The sequence below is a fragment of the Antedon mediterranea genome, chromosome 5 (assembly GCF_964355755.1).
Source record: "Antedon mediterranea chromosome 5, ecAntMedi1.1, whole genome shotgun sequence".
Lineage (NCBI taxonomy): Eukaryota > Metazoa > Echinodermata > Crinoidea > Comatulida > Antedonidae > Antedon > Antedon mediterranea.
In genome coordinates, this window is record NC_092674.1 from 30,532,363 (window position 1) to 30,549,070 (window position 16,708).

At 34.5% G+C, this 16,708-nt stretch overlaps 3 protein-coding genes across 3 annotated transcripts in view; 1 reads left to right on the plus strand and 2 right to left on the minus strand.

The window, feature by feature from the left end:
- LOC140048925 (uncharacterized) overlaps positions 1 to 1,127 on the minus strand; it is a 36,584-nt gene extending 35,457 nt beyond the window's left edge. The window contains exon 1 of the mRNA XM_072093725.1: positions 1,103 to 1,127. The gene's annotated coding sequence lies outside the window, so the exon portion shown is untranslated. The remainder of the gene's footprint in view (positions 1 to 1,102) is intronic.
- LOC140049919 (uncharacterized) overlaps positions 1 to 8,307 on the minus strand; it is a gene marked incomplete at its 3' end in the record, with an annotated part of 43,890 nt that extends 35,583 nt beyond the window's left edge. Inside the window, exons 1-15 of the mRNA XM_072094873.1 lie at positions 8,282 to 8,307; positions 7,608 to 7,806; positions 7,258 to 7,309; positions 7,033 to 7,068; positions 5,747 to 5,800; positions 5,414 to 5,509; positions 4,681 to 4,707; positions 3,779 to 4,237; positions 3,553 to 3,573; positions 3,139 to 3,243; positions 2,834 to 2,876; positions 2,408 to 2,424; positions 791 to 853; positions 257 to 310; positions 26 to 112 (exon numbers count right to left, since the gene is read on the minus strand). Of these exons, the coding sequence (XP_071950974.1) occupies positions 26 to 112; positions 257 to 310; positions 791 to 853; positions 2,408 to 2,424; positions 2,834 to 2,876; positions 3,139 to 3,243; positions 3,553 to 3,573; positions 3,779 to 4,237; positions 4,681 to 4,707; positions 5,414 to 5,509; positions 5,747 to 5,800; positions 7,033 to 7,068; positions 7,258 to 7,309; positions 7,608 to 7,806; positions 8,282 to 8,307 (1,339 nt within the window). The remainder of the gene's footprint in view (positions 1 to 25; positions 113 to 256; positions 311 to 790; positions 854 to 2,407; positions 2,425 to 2,833; positions 2,877 to 3,138; positions 3,244 to 3,552; positions 3,574 to 3,778; positions 4,238 to 4,680; positions 4,708 to 5,413; positions 5,510 to 5,746; positions 5,801 to 7,032; positions 7,069 to 7,257; positions 7,310 to 7,607; positions 7,807 to 8,281) is intronic.
- A 1,350-nt stretch (positions 8,308 to 9,657) lies between these two features.
- On the plus strand, positions 9,658 to 16,292 carry LOC140050404 (C-type lectin mannose-binding isoform-like). The gene is made up of 2 exons (XM_072095576.1): positions 9,658 to 9,814; positions 14,687 to 16,292. Exons 1-2 carry the CDS (start codon positions 9,804 to 9,806, stop codon positions 15,210 to 15,212), a joined length of 537 nt encoding a protein of 178 aa, XP_071951677.1. The 5' UTR covers positions 9,658 to 9,803; the 3' UTR covers positions 15,213 to 16,292.
- The last annotated feature ends 416 nt before the right edge of the window (positions 16,293 to 16,708 follow it).

The following is a 16,708-nucleotide window of genomic DNA, read 5'->3' on the forward strand; positions in this document are numbered from 1 at the left end:
TTTCTGACCAATGCAACTCACTCACCAGGTTCGCCTTTTTGTCCCGGCATGCCCACACCAAGTTCCCCTTTATTTCCTAGAGGACCAGGATTTCCTTTTTCACCCATATCACCTTTAAAATAAATGTATAGATTAATGTAGGCCTATATTTTGACCATTTCAATTTGTATGTGAATTTTGTTCCAGTTTTGTAATGACTATTAGTAATGTAAACAAACAAAATGTTGTACACCTCATCATATTATGGGGGACTTACCCTTTTCTCCTTTGCAACCGATCTCACCGTTTAATCCGGGAACACCAGGTATACCTGAAATATATTAATACAATTTCATTATTTTACTGTACTATTGTGTGACGTAATTACATAACTTTGATCAATGTCACCACTAAACCCCGTCGTCATAACACCTCCCCACAACCAATTAGCTATACAATTGCAGGTGTTCCCAAATCACACCATCACTTCAATTGAATACGTCTTTATGGAAATTACGTAGACATTCGTAACATATTATTTCGTTGTTGTTTTTACAGTTTGGTTTTCACTAGCGACGCAACGCGAGGAGGTACGCGCAACGCAAGCGAGTTGACCAATGACAAGCCACTGTTCGAATAATCAAAATATAATAATTTTTGATTGGTCAAATCACTTACGTTGTGTTATGTCCTTGCGTTGCGTCAAAGAACTTATAACTTATATGTTATAATTTCTTTGGTTGCGTCGCTAGTGAGAAAACATTCACACATAGGCTATAGTATTGCTATACTTTACTAAAATAACCCTCACCTGGAACTGCGGGAACTGGGCTGTTACCCTTCTGGCCTTTTGGGCCTGGTGGTCCTTTGGGACCTGAAAGAAATAGGGGTCATGAATAAAAAAAAATGTTTAAAAATATAGAAATAGTGCTTCATGATGTGTCCAGGAAAAGTTGAATTGAACAGAATTGAAATATTTAAAATTCACGTGTGTGTAATTTAGATACTACTGTAATACCAATTGTCAGTGAAAGAGCAAAATGAACAATTATTCAGCGGCCGCTTTCAGTAATTTAATAATCATTTTGGATAGATATTCTCTAACTAAGGAGGCCTAACTTACCTTGTTATTCTAGTACACCAGTATCTTCTCATCTATCTATTATAGCAAGATTTCTGATACACGGTACTTTATACCAATATTAACGGAAACGAAAAGAATATTATATAAACCACTAAATGAGGAAAACATCCTATGATACTGGTACTCTTCCAGGAATTGTTAAGGAAACCTACTATGAAAGTACAGAACCTATCATTGTCTTTTTTGGTATACTCAACTTGACTACCTGTCAGTCAGAGTTTGTGAATCTTTAGTCGACATAAATTAATTTGTAAATATATTCATTAAGTCTGGAATTTCAATTTTAGTGCCTGACGTATTCTCCCATGTACTGCTTCATTCTTCTGTTTAACTCTCCTCATTTTATCATGTAGTGACAACCATTTTCCTTCATTCTTTTTTCCTTAGTACGATGTATTATGACATGTTTCCCATTCGAATGAAAGTTCGTACGTGCTGGTATATAATTCAATTCAATTCAATTCAAATAAACATTTATTTCTTTCATTCATATTTGAGTAAAAAACATTATAATTTCTGATATTTTATAAATAAATATTTTTTTTTTTTTAGAGATATAATACAGTAAATCATAATGTATAAAAAGATGATTCAGTTATATACAAAATGAAAGAGGCAAAAAAACCCAAGAAAGTATCGATCAATTGGAAAAAAAAATCCAATTGAAACTTGTATGTTGGGAAGCCATGTAAGAAGATTATATACTTATATATATAAATGTAAACATATAACTACACAAACACATATAGATCAACAGACACACACACACACACACCAACAGTAAAGGAAGCAATTTCGAAAAAGTTTCTAAAGTTAAAAAAATATTACAAAATAGAGAAAACAATTAGTTATAATTTGAAATAAGATATTCTTTAAGTTTAAAAGTTGCAATCAATCCGGTAGTGAACAAATGTTCTGATGAAGACACGTGAAACATTTTGACAATTTAAGGTTTGTAAAATGTGCTGTAGGTTTATTTAAAATTATACTTTATGTTTTTCATTGTTCTGACGCTTAAAAACTATTAAAGGGTTAAAGCAAATTTAATGTATAGTAACCTATAGTTTATACACAACACAAGTAATTTGTTTAAAGTACTACTTTTAAAGAAGGATGTGGTTTGTATATATGTGGGTTCGGAGTAATAGAAACGTTAAGATGACCAGTACATTGTTTGTGTTTCAGATTAATAGAAACAAGCAATGACGTACTATATAGTATTCGCACACTAAAGCGTGTCGCAACGAAATCCCAAACAACACGCGTCGTGATTGGTCAAAATACTTGCCTTGCGCTTACATCTTTGGGAATAATGGTGTTTCTACCGCTGTTATAAAAAAAACCACACAACACACAAATAATATAAACTGTTTTATTCTAAAATTTTCACCGGCTTATTCTTTGTTGCTTTTAGTCACAATTGGTTTTGATTTTACTTAATACAAAAAGAATAAATTGTAATAATAGAGAAAGAAATGAATGTGGCTATATACAATATTTTGTATTTTATGGTTATGCTAATATAGTCAGATATGTATCTGATAGACTTGCAACAGTCTTTAACAGAGAGTCTCGTGACAGAATCGGGTGTAATACGAAAGTCAAACATCATACAAATTTGTATATTGATAATTATTCTAGCTAGAAAGTTAGATTACTAAGAACATTGGAATAAATTCTTTAAACATGGATTCGTTTTATTTTCCATACATCCAAGCTTCCAGGCAATCAGAACCACTTACAACTGCATGGCCTGTGAAATAAAAAGAAATCAAATATTAAAGATTGATTATATATTAGGCCTATCTTTTGTTCCAAGTTTTATTTTTAATCGGATATACTAAAATTCTACATTCTACAAAAAAGAAAGAATTTTTGACCAAAAAAGGCCTCCTTGGACGTGACCAAAATCAAAATCTAGTCTTTTTATTTGTTTAAAAGTTGCTAAGAGTTATGAAACGCCGCGCGCATAGGCAAACCTATAGCCTTTTTAATGAACAATGTCTCATACTTACTGTTGCATGTTGTTCCTCTAAAACAGTACTTGCAACTACATAGATAAGTAGAACCAAGCCTACTACATGTACCACCATTCTTACATGGATTGGGATGACAGGGACCTAAATCAAACATTAATGTTATTTAAAAGTATTTTAAAATACTGTATCACACATTCATTCACTAGCTTAAAGTATATTAGCTGATTAGTCAGAGTATACATGTTATACATAGAATCCGAATGACGCCGAATGAACGAACGAACGAACGAGTAAAATAAGATAATTCAACGTAACGACATCAGTTTATTTTGATACGCCATGTGTGCCAAATTGTTTATCCTTTTACGATAATTTGATCGAATTCCCCCCCCCCCCCCGACAAATTTTACTGATTATACTGACGGATTTTATATAATAAATACAAATTACCTGGAGCTGGTCCCTCTGCGCCTGTGAATAAGAAATAAAATGAATTATTTAGTAATATAAAGTACTGTATGACACTATCGGAACTAAGTGTTGAGAAACCTTCTAAGCAAATTATTTAGTCCAAATGGCGGCAAAACACTAAAATAGATTCAAACAGTGACTTTTAATCTATAAAATATACTACAAGACCACTTGAAATTCAAATACATTTTATAGTAGCATTTACCCTTTGGTCCTCGTGATCCCTGTGATCCTTTAGGTCCTCGGGCTCCTTCTGATCCCTTTGATCCTGGTGGTCCTTGTGCTCCTCTAGCTCCCCCTGATCCCCTTGGTCCTGGTGGTCCTTGTGGCCCTTGTTCCCCTCGAGTTCCTCCTGAACCCTTTGGTCCTGGTGGTCCTTGTGCTCCCAGAGCGCCTTCTGATCCTCTTGGTCCTGGTTGTCCGGTTGGTCCTTGTGCTCCGCGAGCTCCTTCTTCCCCCTTTGATCCTTGAGCTCCTCCTGAACCCTTTGGACCTGGTGTTCCTTGTGCTCCGCGAGCTCCGCCTGTCCCATTTGGTCCTGGTGATCCTTGTGCCCCTCGTGCTCCTTTTAATCCTCTTGGTCCTAGTGGTCCTTGTAGTCCCATTGTTCCTGTTGATCCATTGGACCCTGGTTGTCCCGGTTGCCCATTGTCTCCGGCAGTTCCTAATAAATTGTACCAATTATGTCAATAAAAAAATCAGGCTTAGAATTAAGCCTAACGCAATGCCTAATTGACTGATTTTGAAGCACTGAGTTTCAGTGGTTCGTCGTCTGATACAATTTGGCGCCAGAATTAAGAATTTAAAAAACGTGTTTGCATAATTGCAATAACAGGACCATAATATGTAAAACAGGTGCAATATCTATATGTTTTTATCCTGTCTAAATATGTTTTAAATAAAATAAAATAGAAAAATAAATAACTGTCGTCGTATGGAACGCCAAGCAATAACATATGCCAACGCATTAGGATTAAGCACATTTTAATTAATAGCCCTATGCCATAATAAAAAAGTATGGATTATAATCCTATTACAAAATAAATAAATCGTTCAAGTACTATAGTATAATCTTATAAAAACAACAGAGTAAGAGTAATCACTTACCTTGGTCCCCTTTCGGGCCCTTTAGACCTATAGCGAAAATAGATAATGTAAATTTTTTTTTTATTAAACCTTATTTAGTGAGGATGACCCTCAACAGGACGTTATGCTGACAATCAAAGGGCCATCATAAAAACATAAAAAACATATATGGAATAAGAAAAACGGATAAACTATGTTTAAACAAAAATATATACATAAATACAAAAATATAGGTTACAATACTATAATAATAATAATAATTATAATAATAACAGGATTTGTATAGCGCACATACCACTCAAGAGTGCTCAAGGCGCATTAAAAAAATAAAAACAAATCATACAAATTCCTGACAAATAAAATGCAATTTCTTTGGAGGGTCCCCATCCGTTCTCGTTCTGTCGCGGTCCCGGACCCCTACCTAGGTGACCAAACAAAGGTTTTTATACAAAACGTTGAGGTTTTTCTTTTGGAATTAAATATGTTTTTAGAGCAGACTTAAAATTGTTTATTGTTACCGCATTTATAAGTTTGGTGGGTATATTCAGGTATGTTGGTGCTCTATAGATAAAGCTGTTCTTAAAATTTTCGGTTTTAGGGAAAGGTACGACAAATGTCCTCTCATTGACACTTACTTCGGTGAATGAATTAATTAATTCGGTTATTAATTGATTATTGAACATATCCTAAATGTTTTTTCTGAAATGTGATTATAAATTTTCTTGTCTGTTTCTTTTCTGTACTTCTTACTCACCACGTTTGCCCCTTTTCCCTGGCTTCCCTACACCAACTTCGCCTTTAATTCCAGGAGAACCAAACAATCCAGTCTCACCTTTATTACCCATATTACCTTTTAAATAAATGTTAAAAAATTATTGTCTTTGTAGTGTAATAAAATAAAATCTACAAATATTAATAAAGAATGTAATATATTATTTATCAATATTTGTAGAACATTTTATATATCAAAAATATATGTTGACCAATTTAATTCATTTGTTTGCTTAATCTAGATGTGTTGACTACTAAGTAATGTAAACAAACAATATGTTGAAGTCATGCTAATTTATTACGCATATCTACCTACCCTTTTCTCCTTTACTGCCCATCGCACCATGTTGTCCGGGAATACCAGGTACACCTGAAATGTTTAAACGTTATTATTGTTACTATATTGTATGACGTCATGACATCAACATGGGCAGACATCTCGGTCCTAACGGGAAACAGATAGCCTACAGTTATTCCTGTCAGCTTACTCATATCAACTATCGGGATTTCACTCGATTTTAAACAAAATGTCTTATCAAATCTCCCTATGTAATTTTATAATACTATTTCCCACAATATATTCCGATTCTTTATGGCGTATATTTAATTTGATCTTTATTAATTTGCAGTATAATTTTTATTTTTTAACTACTGTACCTTCACACACGCGCTGTCCGTTCCTAAAATAAACAAAAAACTGAAATGGCTATGCAATTTAAGTTCCAGTCCTACTATCGGTTTTTTTCTTCCTTCTTCCAAAGGGACACTGTATTGATTGATGGAAAGTGCCTGTTTCCAGTTACCTTTAGGGTCAAATCTATTATTTTAACTGCTCCCTTGTGTATAAAAGAGAGAAAATAGTTGAAACCAGGTTGTTGCAAGATGAACCCGGAAATTACTTTGACCCGGGAAGAATTGAAATTGAGTTGAAAATCTACTGTTGAAATCATAAATTGTGTTAAAAAACTCATTATAATATCTTCCTAAGATAGAAATATGGAAAAATAGCGTCGATGTGAAAATTAATGTTATCAAATCTACGTTTCGCGGTACATCTGAGATAGATAAGGTAGGTGGTATCCAATGCGGAGATTTGTACCGAAGTTTTTGCATTGTGCTCGCCTATGTCAGAATTAACCATAATTTATATATATAGATACAATTCCCGTTATCAAATCGCACACATTTTCAAATTAATTACGTTTTCACATATCAGTGCCCCACCAGACTGTCGAGTCGGAAAGTCATTCTAAAACACATGAGCATGTATATGCATCACTACGTAATTCAACCAGCACCAGTACGATTTCATCGTCATAAATCAAATTGTATCAGCACCTCATTACTTAAATATTTCACCTTGACCACATTCGTAACATTTGATTTAGTTGTGGTTTTTAGTGGCGTGCAAAGGCGACTCTATAGCTCACAATGTCGGTCGGTCGGTTGGTTGGTCGGTCGGTAAACACTAACTCAAAATTGAGACTGCAGCAATGTATATGGCCTTGTTTATCAGAGATCCGCACATTATATTATTTCTATACTTTACCCCAAATAATCCTTTTCCTCACATGGAGCTGCCGGGACTGGGCCGGCTGTTACCCTTCTGGCCTTTTGGGCCTGGTGGTCCTGTAGGGCCTGAAACAAATAATTATAGATATAGAAAATGTACAGAAATAGTTGATCATACCTCCTCCACCCAGATACTTATGATAATTGGCTCAATTTGAAATACCCAAAATACACATAAATGAATATTATACATATACTACGTTAATTTCGTCGTCAAACGATTATTCATTATTCTCGCATTTCCTTTATACTTACATGCTACGCAATTTTCATTGTCGGTGTTACGTTTCACGATGTGCTGTTGAGTCTAAAAGGAAATACATTTGTTTGTTTTGTTTTACGTTTAAAGTATAGTATACTGTTTTATATATAGCTCAATGTTTGTATGACACAAAGCGGTAGAATGCAATCAAATTTGTATCTCTTTTTGATTATGATTTCCTTACAGTGTTGGTATTTTACAGAAAGGTATATATGAAGATATCAATTGACGCGCGCGTACAAAGTCCGTACCATAGTATCAAGATTTTAACGCACGCGTCAAGCGTTGTCGCCTCGTTTGTTGCGTTACAGCAACGATACAAATAAGATGGAATGATACTCACCAGGTTATTACTTATTTTCTCTTCATACACATGAACTTTTGATTTCATTTCGAGAAACAAGTATCCTTGGTTGAAGAGAATCAAGGTCACAACAATAGAAATTATGACGTTGAACAATAGCTGTCCACGTGACGACGACGAAACATTACGATTGGTTGTTTCACCAAGAATTCCGTACTCTTTCTCTGTTGACATCTTACTTTAAGAAAATATCAACATGTTCACAGTTTAATCACAATTTAATGATGTATTATCCCCAAAAAACATGAAAAATTAACATTAATAAATCATATTTTGAATAGGCAAATTTTGCAGTTTTAATAAATTTATTTATTTCCGTAGAAATAAAAAGCACAAATGATTTCACTTATAAAAAGATATAGTAAACGACAAATATATCTAAAACCCCAGATAGACAATTTTGCCATTTCATGCCTTAGCCTATATAAGTGAATAACCATTACCTTATGTGAAATATGTTTCAGGGACAATTAACTCTTAATTTTAACGGAAAACTGCAATAGAAGACGATTTCTGCTTTACCTTATCGTTTTGATTTAACTTTGTGCGTGTTTTATTTGTATCTTCATTGATATCCAGCAGCCGCTTTCAGTAATTTAATATTCCTTTTGGATTGATATTCTCTAACTAAGTTAGGCCTAAGCCTAACTTACCTTGTTATTTGCCAACCAATTACCATGTAGTAGTACCAAGATTCCTGATACACGGTACGGTATATCAATATTGACGGAAACGAAGATTCAGCAGCCGCTTTCAGTAATTTAATTATCCTTTTGGATAGATATTCTCTAACTATGGAGGCCTAACTTACCTTGTTATTTTTTAAATAGTCTAGTACACCAGTATCTTCTCATCTATCTATTATAGCAAGATTTCTGATACACGGTACTTTATACCAATATTAACGGAAACGAAAAGAATATATCAAAACCACTAAATGAGGAAAACATCCTATGATACTGGTACTCTTCCAGGAATTGTTAAGGAAACCTACTATGAAAGTACAGAACCTATCATTGTCTTTTTTGGTATACTCAACTTGACTACCTGTCAGTCAGAGTTTGTGAATCTTTAGTCGACATAAATTAATTTGTAAATATATTCATTAAGTCTGGAATTTTTATTTTAGTGCCTGACGTATTTCTCCCATGTACAGCTTCATGCTTCTGTTTAACTCTCCTTTTATCATGTAGTGACAGCCATTTTCCTTCATGCTTTTTTCCTCCTTAGTACGATGTATTATGACATGTTTCTCATTCGTGCTGGTATAAAATATAAAGTTTTTTTAAACAAAATAATTACAGCACAAAATTGAACAAAATTAAATTTTCTCCTGAATAGTGTGTCCGGTAGTAAAAATATGTTCTCCTGACGACGAAGACACGTGAAACATGTCAACAATTCAAGGTTTGTCGAATTTTGTGCTATAGGTTTGTTTTAAAAACACTGCATGTTTCCCATTGTTCGGACGCTTAAAGCAAATTTAATGTATAGCAACCTATAGTTTATACACGACACAAGTAATTTGTTTAAAGTACTACTTTTAAAGAAGGATGTGATTTGTATATATGTGGGTTCGGAGTAATAGAAACGTTAAGATGACCACCAGTACATTGTTTGTAGGTTCGGAGAAATAGAAACGTTAAAATGACCAGTAAATAATTGTTTGTGGGTAAATTTCGGAGTAATAGAAACAAGTAATGACGTATAGTATTCGCTAGTAATTTGACCAACGATTTTGAGTCTGAACTGAATCGAACGGCAAACAATTTTAGAACTTCTGAACCCCAGGAAAGTGTACCGACTCTTTGTGAATTGCTTTGTTTAAAGCCACTCACTTAAATTAAACCTGACGTTAAAATTTGAAATATATAAGACAACATAGACAATTTAATGTTTTATTTAGATTATATGACATTCGGTAATGTTAAGGGACCTTATAAATCATACACATTCTTGGTAAACAACTTTTTCATGAACTGATTTATAGGCCATGTCAGTATTTTTAATGTTTCGTTACATTAATGTGTATTTCTATTGGTGGTTCAAAAGAAAACACCTACCACAGGTTACCATAAAAGGGAAAACTTGTTTAAAAATATCACAATTGGAACATTGGTTCTCTTATCAAGATCACATAAGTCTGAATATTGGAAATCAGTTTCTTTAATCACTATGCAGCTTAAGTAAGTATCTTGTTAATGTTAATACTTGGTGTATTCATTATGTAGAATAAGTTCTGAAGTACAGTTTGATCTGTTACACATGAATTAATGATTGTACAGTTATATATACTAGTCTAGTGTAAAAAATGGGATTGGATCCAATATTAATTCGTCAAATAACATTCTTATTTGATTATTATTATTATTATTATTAGTGTTATTATTATTATTATTATTAATAGTAGTGTTATTGTTATTATTATTATTATTATTATTATTGTTAGTGTTATTATTATTATTATTATACGCTCGCTTCGCTCGCGTACCATCTAGGTCGTGCCCACAGAAGGTTCTCGAATACACAGTAATTTCAGCGTTAAAAAACTGGCGATTTCAAATGTACAATAATGCAGGACAATAATATATGTCGTTTACAGGAACGATTAAAGCCCCATTCCCTATGTTTTTTAGATTTAATTTAAGATCACAAACTATATTTAAAAATAATACTATATGGTCCTATTGCGATAACTTTTTTCGTCTTTAAACGGTTAAAAATGTGAAAAATAAGTCGATTCTAATAATTATAGCGGCCCGCTATAAATCCCAAAATGCATTGCGCGCGGATAGATATTTTTGTTTTTCACCTGTAATTCGCCCACTTTTCGATCGATCGTGAGGCCAAAACAAATGGAAGACTCCTTAACTTTTCAGCGAAAATACCGGGTTTTCCCCAATTTGTATCAACGGAGTCTGGCAAAAATAGAAAGACAATTAATGCAGCAACTATACAACGTCAGGCTAGGTATATAGCTAGCGTACGATGTTCGTACGTTACCGATGTTTACCAGCTAGGCCTACAAAACTAAGCCTAGCTAGGCTAGGCCTAAGACCGTCCACGAGAGGTCGATCGCCGCGAGCTACTTAGGTAGTGCATTGTTTTTCACTTTTTATCATAATTTACCATAAAACGTACATTTAAGACAAGGAATGACATGGTTTAATGTTTTTAAAGTGATATATATGTATTATTTTCCAAAAAACGTCCACAATTGCAGGGAAGGGGTCTTTAAATAGACACTGTGATTGATGTACTCAACTAAAATTAGCACACTGGGAATTACTTCCGAAAGAGAAAGTTGTCACAAAATGAGACCAATTCAAATTTAAACAAACTTAATTTGTGTTTTGTATGTAACATTATGGTTGAGAGATGGGGAAGAGGATGGGTGCAAAGAGGAACAATTTTTAAATATATTCTTTATTTTGTAACGAAATATTAATTAACATGTTTTACAAATAATATACCACTAAACACAGTAAAACATTGCGATGTATACTTTGTTGAAACTATCACCGTCGTAGTCGATTGAAATAGTACAGTACATGTAACGATACACTACGACGTATGTTTATATATAATGTTAAACAATTTGTGAAAACCACCTCTATTCGGGGCAAATCATAAATTCGATTTAATCGGTAATAAATATTAAATTACGGCGACTGAAAACGCTAGCTCATTATCCGTTTAAAAAAAATTATATCCAACCTCTGCAGCACAGATTGAAAAAAAAAATGGATCGAATTTCTGTTATGAGTATACAGTACTTTCCTTTACGACGCCTGAGGGAATAGACATTTGTGGAACGACACAGAGATTGGAATGTTCCATTCATCGCAAATCAATACATTTGTATAAACGTATATTAAATCTATCAAAATAGTATTTTTTTAAGAAAATCGGCCTGTCTTCAACATTATGATACTATACTCCAGCTGTTCAACCGGTTTTCAGCTATTAAAAACAATTATCGTAGGAGGAGATAGGAAAATGCGAAGCCTCCTCGCATTTTTGTGGCGGGTATTTTTCAAGATGGACATCCATTAGACAGTGTATACCACGATCGGAAAACACCCCTATCTGGGGCAAATCGTTGAACCTAAATTCGTTTTAATCGTCCATAACTAATTATCTAACTTAATTTAATTAGTAAACAGGGTTACATCAGGCGGTTAAAATCAGTACCGAAAGTACGAACCAACTTTACATACCATCGAGTAAAAATTCTAAAAGTAAGGCGCGATTTACCGAATTTTGCCCTTACGTAAATTTATATATAGATTACTAGATGGTACGCGAGCGAAGCGAGCGTACCATCTAGGTCGTGCCCACAGATGGTTCTCGAATACACAGTAATTTCAGCGTCACAAAACTGGCGATTTCAAATGTACGTACCGCAGACACGATGATTTATGTAGTCAACTAAAATTACCACTCTGGGAATTACTTCCGAAGGAGAAAATTATCACAAAATGAGTCCAAATTTTTGATTTGGACTCATTTAAAGAAACCCAATTTGTGTTTTGTATGGGTTTTTTTATATTAGGGTTGAGGGATGGGAAAGCGGATAGGTACAAAGAGGAACAATTTTTAAATATATTCTTTATCCACTCAGTAACGAAATATTTTTTTCGTGTTTTATAGGCCTATAAATAATATACCTCTAAATACAGTAAAACATTTGCGATTTAATCCCGGATTTAATACTTTGTTAAAACTGTCACTGTCATAATCGATTGAAATATTAAAGTACATGTCACGATACACCACTACGACGTTTATTTTATTGGTAATTATTAATTAATACAAACGTTGAGAAGGAACTGTCAGTATAAAGTTTATTTGTATATAATAATGTGTTTATATATCTAACAGTAGATCCTATCCACAATCTCAGTAATAAAGTTTATCTGTATATATTTTTATATTACATCTAACAGTACGAACATTCACAGTAAGAAATGTTCGATTCAAATGAGGACTAAAAATAGTTAATAGGTATTTACAGTATTGTCAAAGTATTGCAAGTTTATTCTCAAAGGGCCCATATATTTACCTACCGTATGTGTTAAACCAAGGGCTCATAAATTTACCTACTTGTGTTAAACCAAACTCTGGCAGACTGAGAGATTGGGATGTTCCATTCATCGCAAATCAATACATTTGTATAATCATATATTAAATCTATCAACATAGTATTTTTTAAAGAAAATCGGCCTGTCTTCAACATTATGATGGTGTACTCTAGCTGTTCAACCGGTTTTCAGCTATTAAAAACAATTATCGTAGGAGGAGATAGGAAAATGCGAAGCCTCCTCGCATTTTTGTGGCGGGTATTTTTCAAGATGGACATCCATTAGACAGTGTATACCACGATCGGAAAACACCCCTATTTGAGGCAAATCGTTGAACCTAAATTCGTTTTAATCGTCAATAACTAATTATCTAACTTAATTTAATTAGTAAACAGGGTTACATCAGGTGGTTAAAATCAGTACCGAAAGTACGAACCAACTTTATATACCATCGAGTAAAAATTCTAGAAGTAAGGCGTGATTTACCGAATTTTGCCCTTACGTAAATTTATATATAGACTAGATGGTACGCTCGCTTCGCTCGCGTACCATCTAGGTCGTGCCCACAGATGGTTCTCGAATACACAGTAATTTCAGGGTAAAAAATCTGGCGATTTCAAATGCACGTACCGCAGGACTTAACTATAATACATTGTCGTTTACAGAAACGAATAAGTAGACACAATGATTTATGTAGTCAACCAAAATTAGCACCCTGGGAATTACTTCCGAAAGAGAAATTTACCACAAAATGAGTCCAAATTGTTTATTCATTTAAAGAAACCCAATTAGGGTTGAGGGATGGGAAAGAGGATAGGTACAAAGAGGAACAATTTTTAAATATATTCTTTATCCACGTCAGTAACGAAATATTGTTTTCATTTTTTATAGGCCTATAAATAATATACCACTAACGGTGACTAAATATAGTAAAACATTTGCGATTTAATACTTTGTTAAAACTGTCACTGTCATAATCGATTGAAATAGTAAAGTACATGTAACGATACACCACTACGACGTTTATATTTTTGTAATTATTAATTAATGCAAACATTGAGAAGCAACTGTCAGTAATAAAGTTTATTTGTATATTACGTGTTTATATATCTAACAGTAGAGCCTACCCATAATCACAGTAATAAAGTTTATTTGTATATATTTTTTTTACATCTAACAGTATTCACAGTAAGAAATGTTTGTATATATTTTTTTACATCTATTCACAGTAAGAAATGTTCGATTCAAATGACGACCAAAAATGGTTAATAGGACGTGTTTGCAGTACTGTATTGTCAAAGTATTGCAAGTTTATTCTCCAAGGGCTCATAAATTTACCTACTTGTGTTAAACCAAACTGGCAGACTGAGAGATTGGAATGTTCCATTCATCGCAAATCAATACATTTGTAAAAACGTAAATTAAATCTATCAAAATAGTATTTTTTAAAGAAAATCGGCCTGTCTTCAACATTATGATGCTGTACCCGAGCAGTTCAACCGGTTTTCAGCTATTTAACACAATTATCGTAGGAGGAGATAGGAAAATGCGAAGCGTCCTCGTATTATTGTGTGCGGGTATTTTTCAAGTTGGACATCCATTAGACAGTGTATACCACGATCGGAAAACACCCCTATTTGGGGCAAATCGTTGAACCTAAATTCGTTTTAATCGTCAATAACTAATTATCTAACTCAATTTAATTAGTAAACAGGGTTACATCAGGTGGTTAAAATCAGTACCGAAAGTACGAACCAACTTTGTATACCATCGAGTAAAAATTCTAGAAGTAAGGCGCGATTTACTGAATTTTGCCCTTACGTAAATTTATATATAGATTACTATGTTAAACGTAAAATCTCGTTTATGTTAATACTATAGTTTTAGAATGAACACTTTTCTATTCGTTTTCTGTTTAAAAAAAAGATATATTTATCGTATATTTTTCAATCAAACATGTTTTTACTTCGACAGAGTTGTGAGCTTGTTAGTGGGCATATTATTTGCTGTCACACAAATGAAGTATGGCGTGGAATCAAAAACTGTTTGTCCAACCTTTTGGGTTCCATTCCAAGAAAGCTGTTATCGTATCTTTGGAAACTTGTTGAACTGGAGTGACGCAGAGGAAAGTTGTAACAAGTACTTCAATGAGTTCGAAATGGGTCACATGGTTTCTATCAGAAGCTCTGTTGAAAATCGGTTTGTCGCAGACCTCTGGGAATCGGCTACTAATGGGCGGACCACTACGCCTGTCCAAGGAGGTGTACCGGTTAACTACTGGATTGGCTTGAGCAACAAAGACAATGTATCTCGTTGGGTATGGAGTGATACCAGCGAAGAAGCGGTGTATACAGAATGGGCCCCATCTGAACCAAATTACTTGCAAGTGGATCACTGCGCCCATACTTGGCCAAAAAATGGAAATAGCCTAACTTGGAACAACTGGCGCTGTGACAAATTGTTGTTCTTTGTGTGTGAGCTGCCCCAAAGCCGACATTAGATAAATTGTATGCAATTCGACATTGCGTTTTTAGTTCTCCCTTGTTTGCTTCTTAAATTGTACATAGTTTTTACACATTTTATCTCGACGCGCCACCTAAAAACTCTCAATCCCAGTATAGCTTATGGCTCGACGCGTCACCTAAAAACTCTCAATCCCAGTATAGCTTTTGGCTCGACGCGCCACCTAAAAACTCTCAATCCCAGTATAGCTTATGGCTCGACGCGTCACCTAAAAACTCTCAATCCCAGTATAGCTTTTGGGTCGACGCGCCACCTAAACACTCTCAATCCCAGTATAGCTTTTGGCTCGACGCGCCACCTAAACACTCTCAATCCCAGTATAGCTTATGGCTCGACGCGCCACCTAAACACTCTCAATCCCAGTATAGCTTATGGCTCGCGACGCGTCACCTAAAAACTCTCAATCCCAGTATAGCTTTTGGCTCGACGCGCCACCTAAACACTCAATTCCAGTATAGCTTATGGCTCGACGCGTCACCTAAACACTCAATCCTAGTATAGCTTATGGCTCGACGCGTCACCTAAACACTCAATCCCGGTATAGCTTTTGGCTCGACGCGTCACCTAAACACTCAATCCCAGTATAGCTTATGACTCGACGCGTCACCTAAACACTCAATCCCAGTATAGCTTATGGCTCGACGCGTCACCTAAACACTCAATCCCGGTATAGCTTATGGCTCGACGCGTCACCTAAACACTCAATCCCGGTATAGCTTATGGCTCGACGCGTCACCTAAACACTCAATCCCGGTATAGCTTATGGCTCGACGCGTCACCTAAACACTCAATCCCAGTATAGCTTATGGCTCGACGCGTCACTTAAACACTCAATCCCAGTATAGCTTATGGCTCGACGCGTCACCTAAACACTCAATCCCAGTATAGCTTATGGCTTGACGCGCCACCTAAACAGTAATAATAACAATAATAATAACAGTTAATATGAAATTCATTCATATCTTTGGAAGGAGATGATTTTATTTAACTTTAGTTATCATTTAATTGTATGTGAATTGATTATACATCTCTGTTGAAATAAAGTGTCTTCAAATGACATGGCGTTTCCATTATGTTGTTGTTTATTAGTATTACGGTTATCTTTCGTAAAGCTTCGTTCCCACTAGGACGCAACGCAAGAACGTACGTAAGCGCAACGTAATATGACCAATCACATGCGATGGATTATACGATAAACTGTCGCTTATTGGTCAATTTGCGTGAGTTACGCTTACGTCCTTGCGAATTGCATCACATTGGAAACCAAGCTTTATGTCATGCGTGTCTAAAGCTAGTTGAAACCAAGCTGTTGTGTTTTTTCAAGTGTGTTTAATATTAAAATAAAATTAAGCTTTTTATATTAATTTCTGACCCGTGTTATATTTCGATCATGAAGTTTCAACCTATTTTTCTATCTATCCATCGTCAGATTTGTTTGCAAGTACCGCAGTAATATACTATAGATCTAAAAAG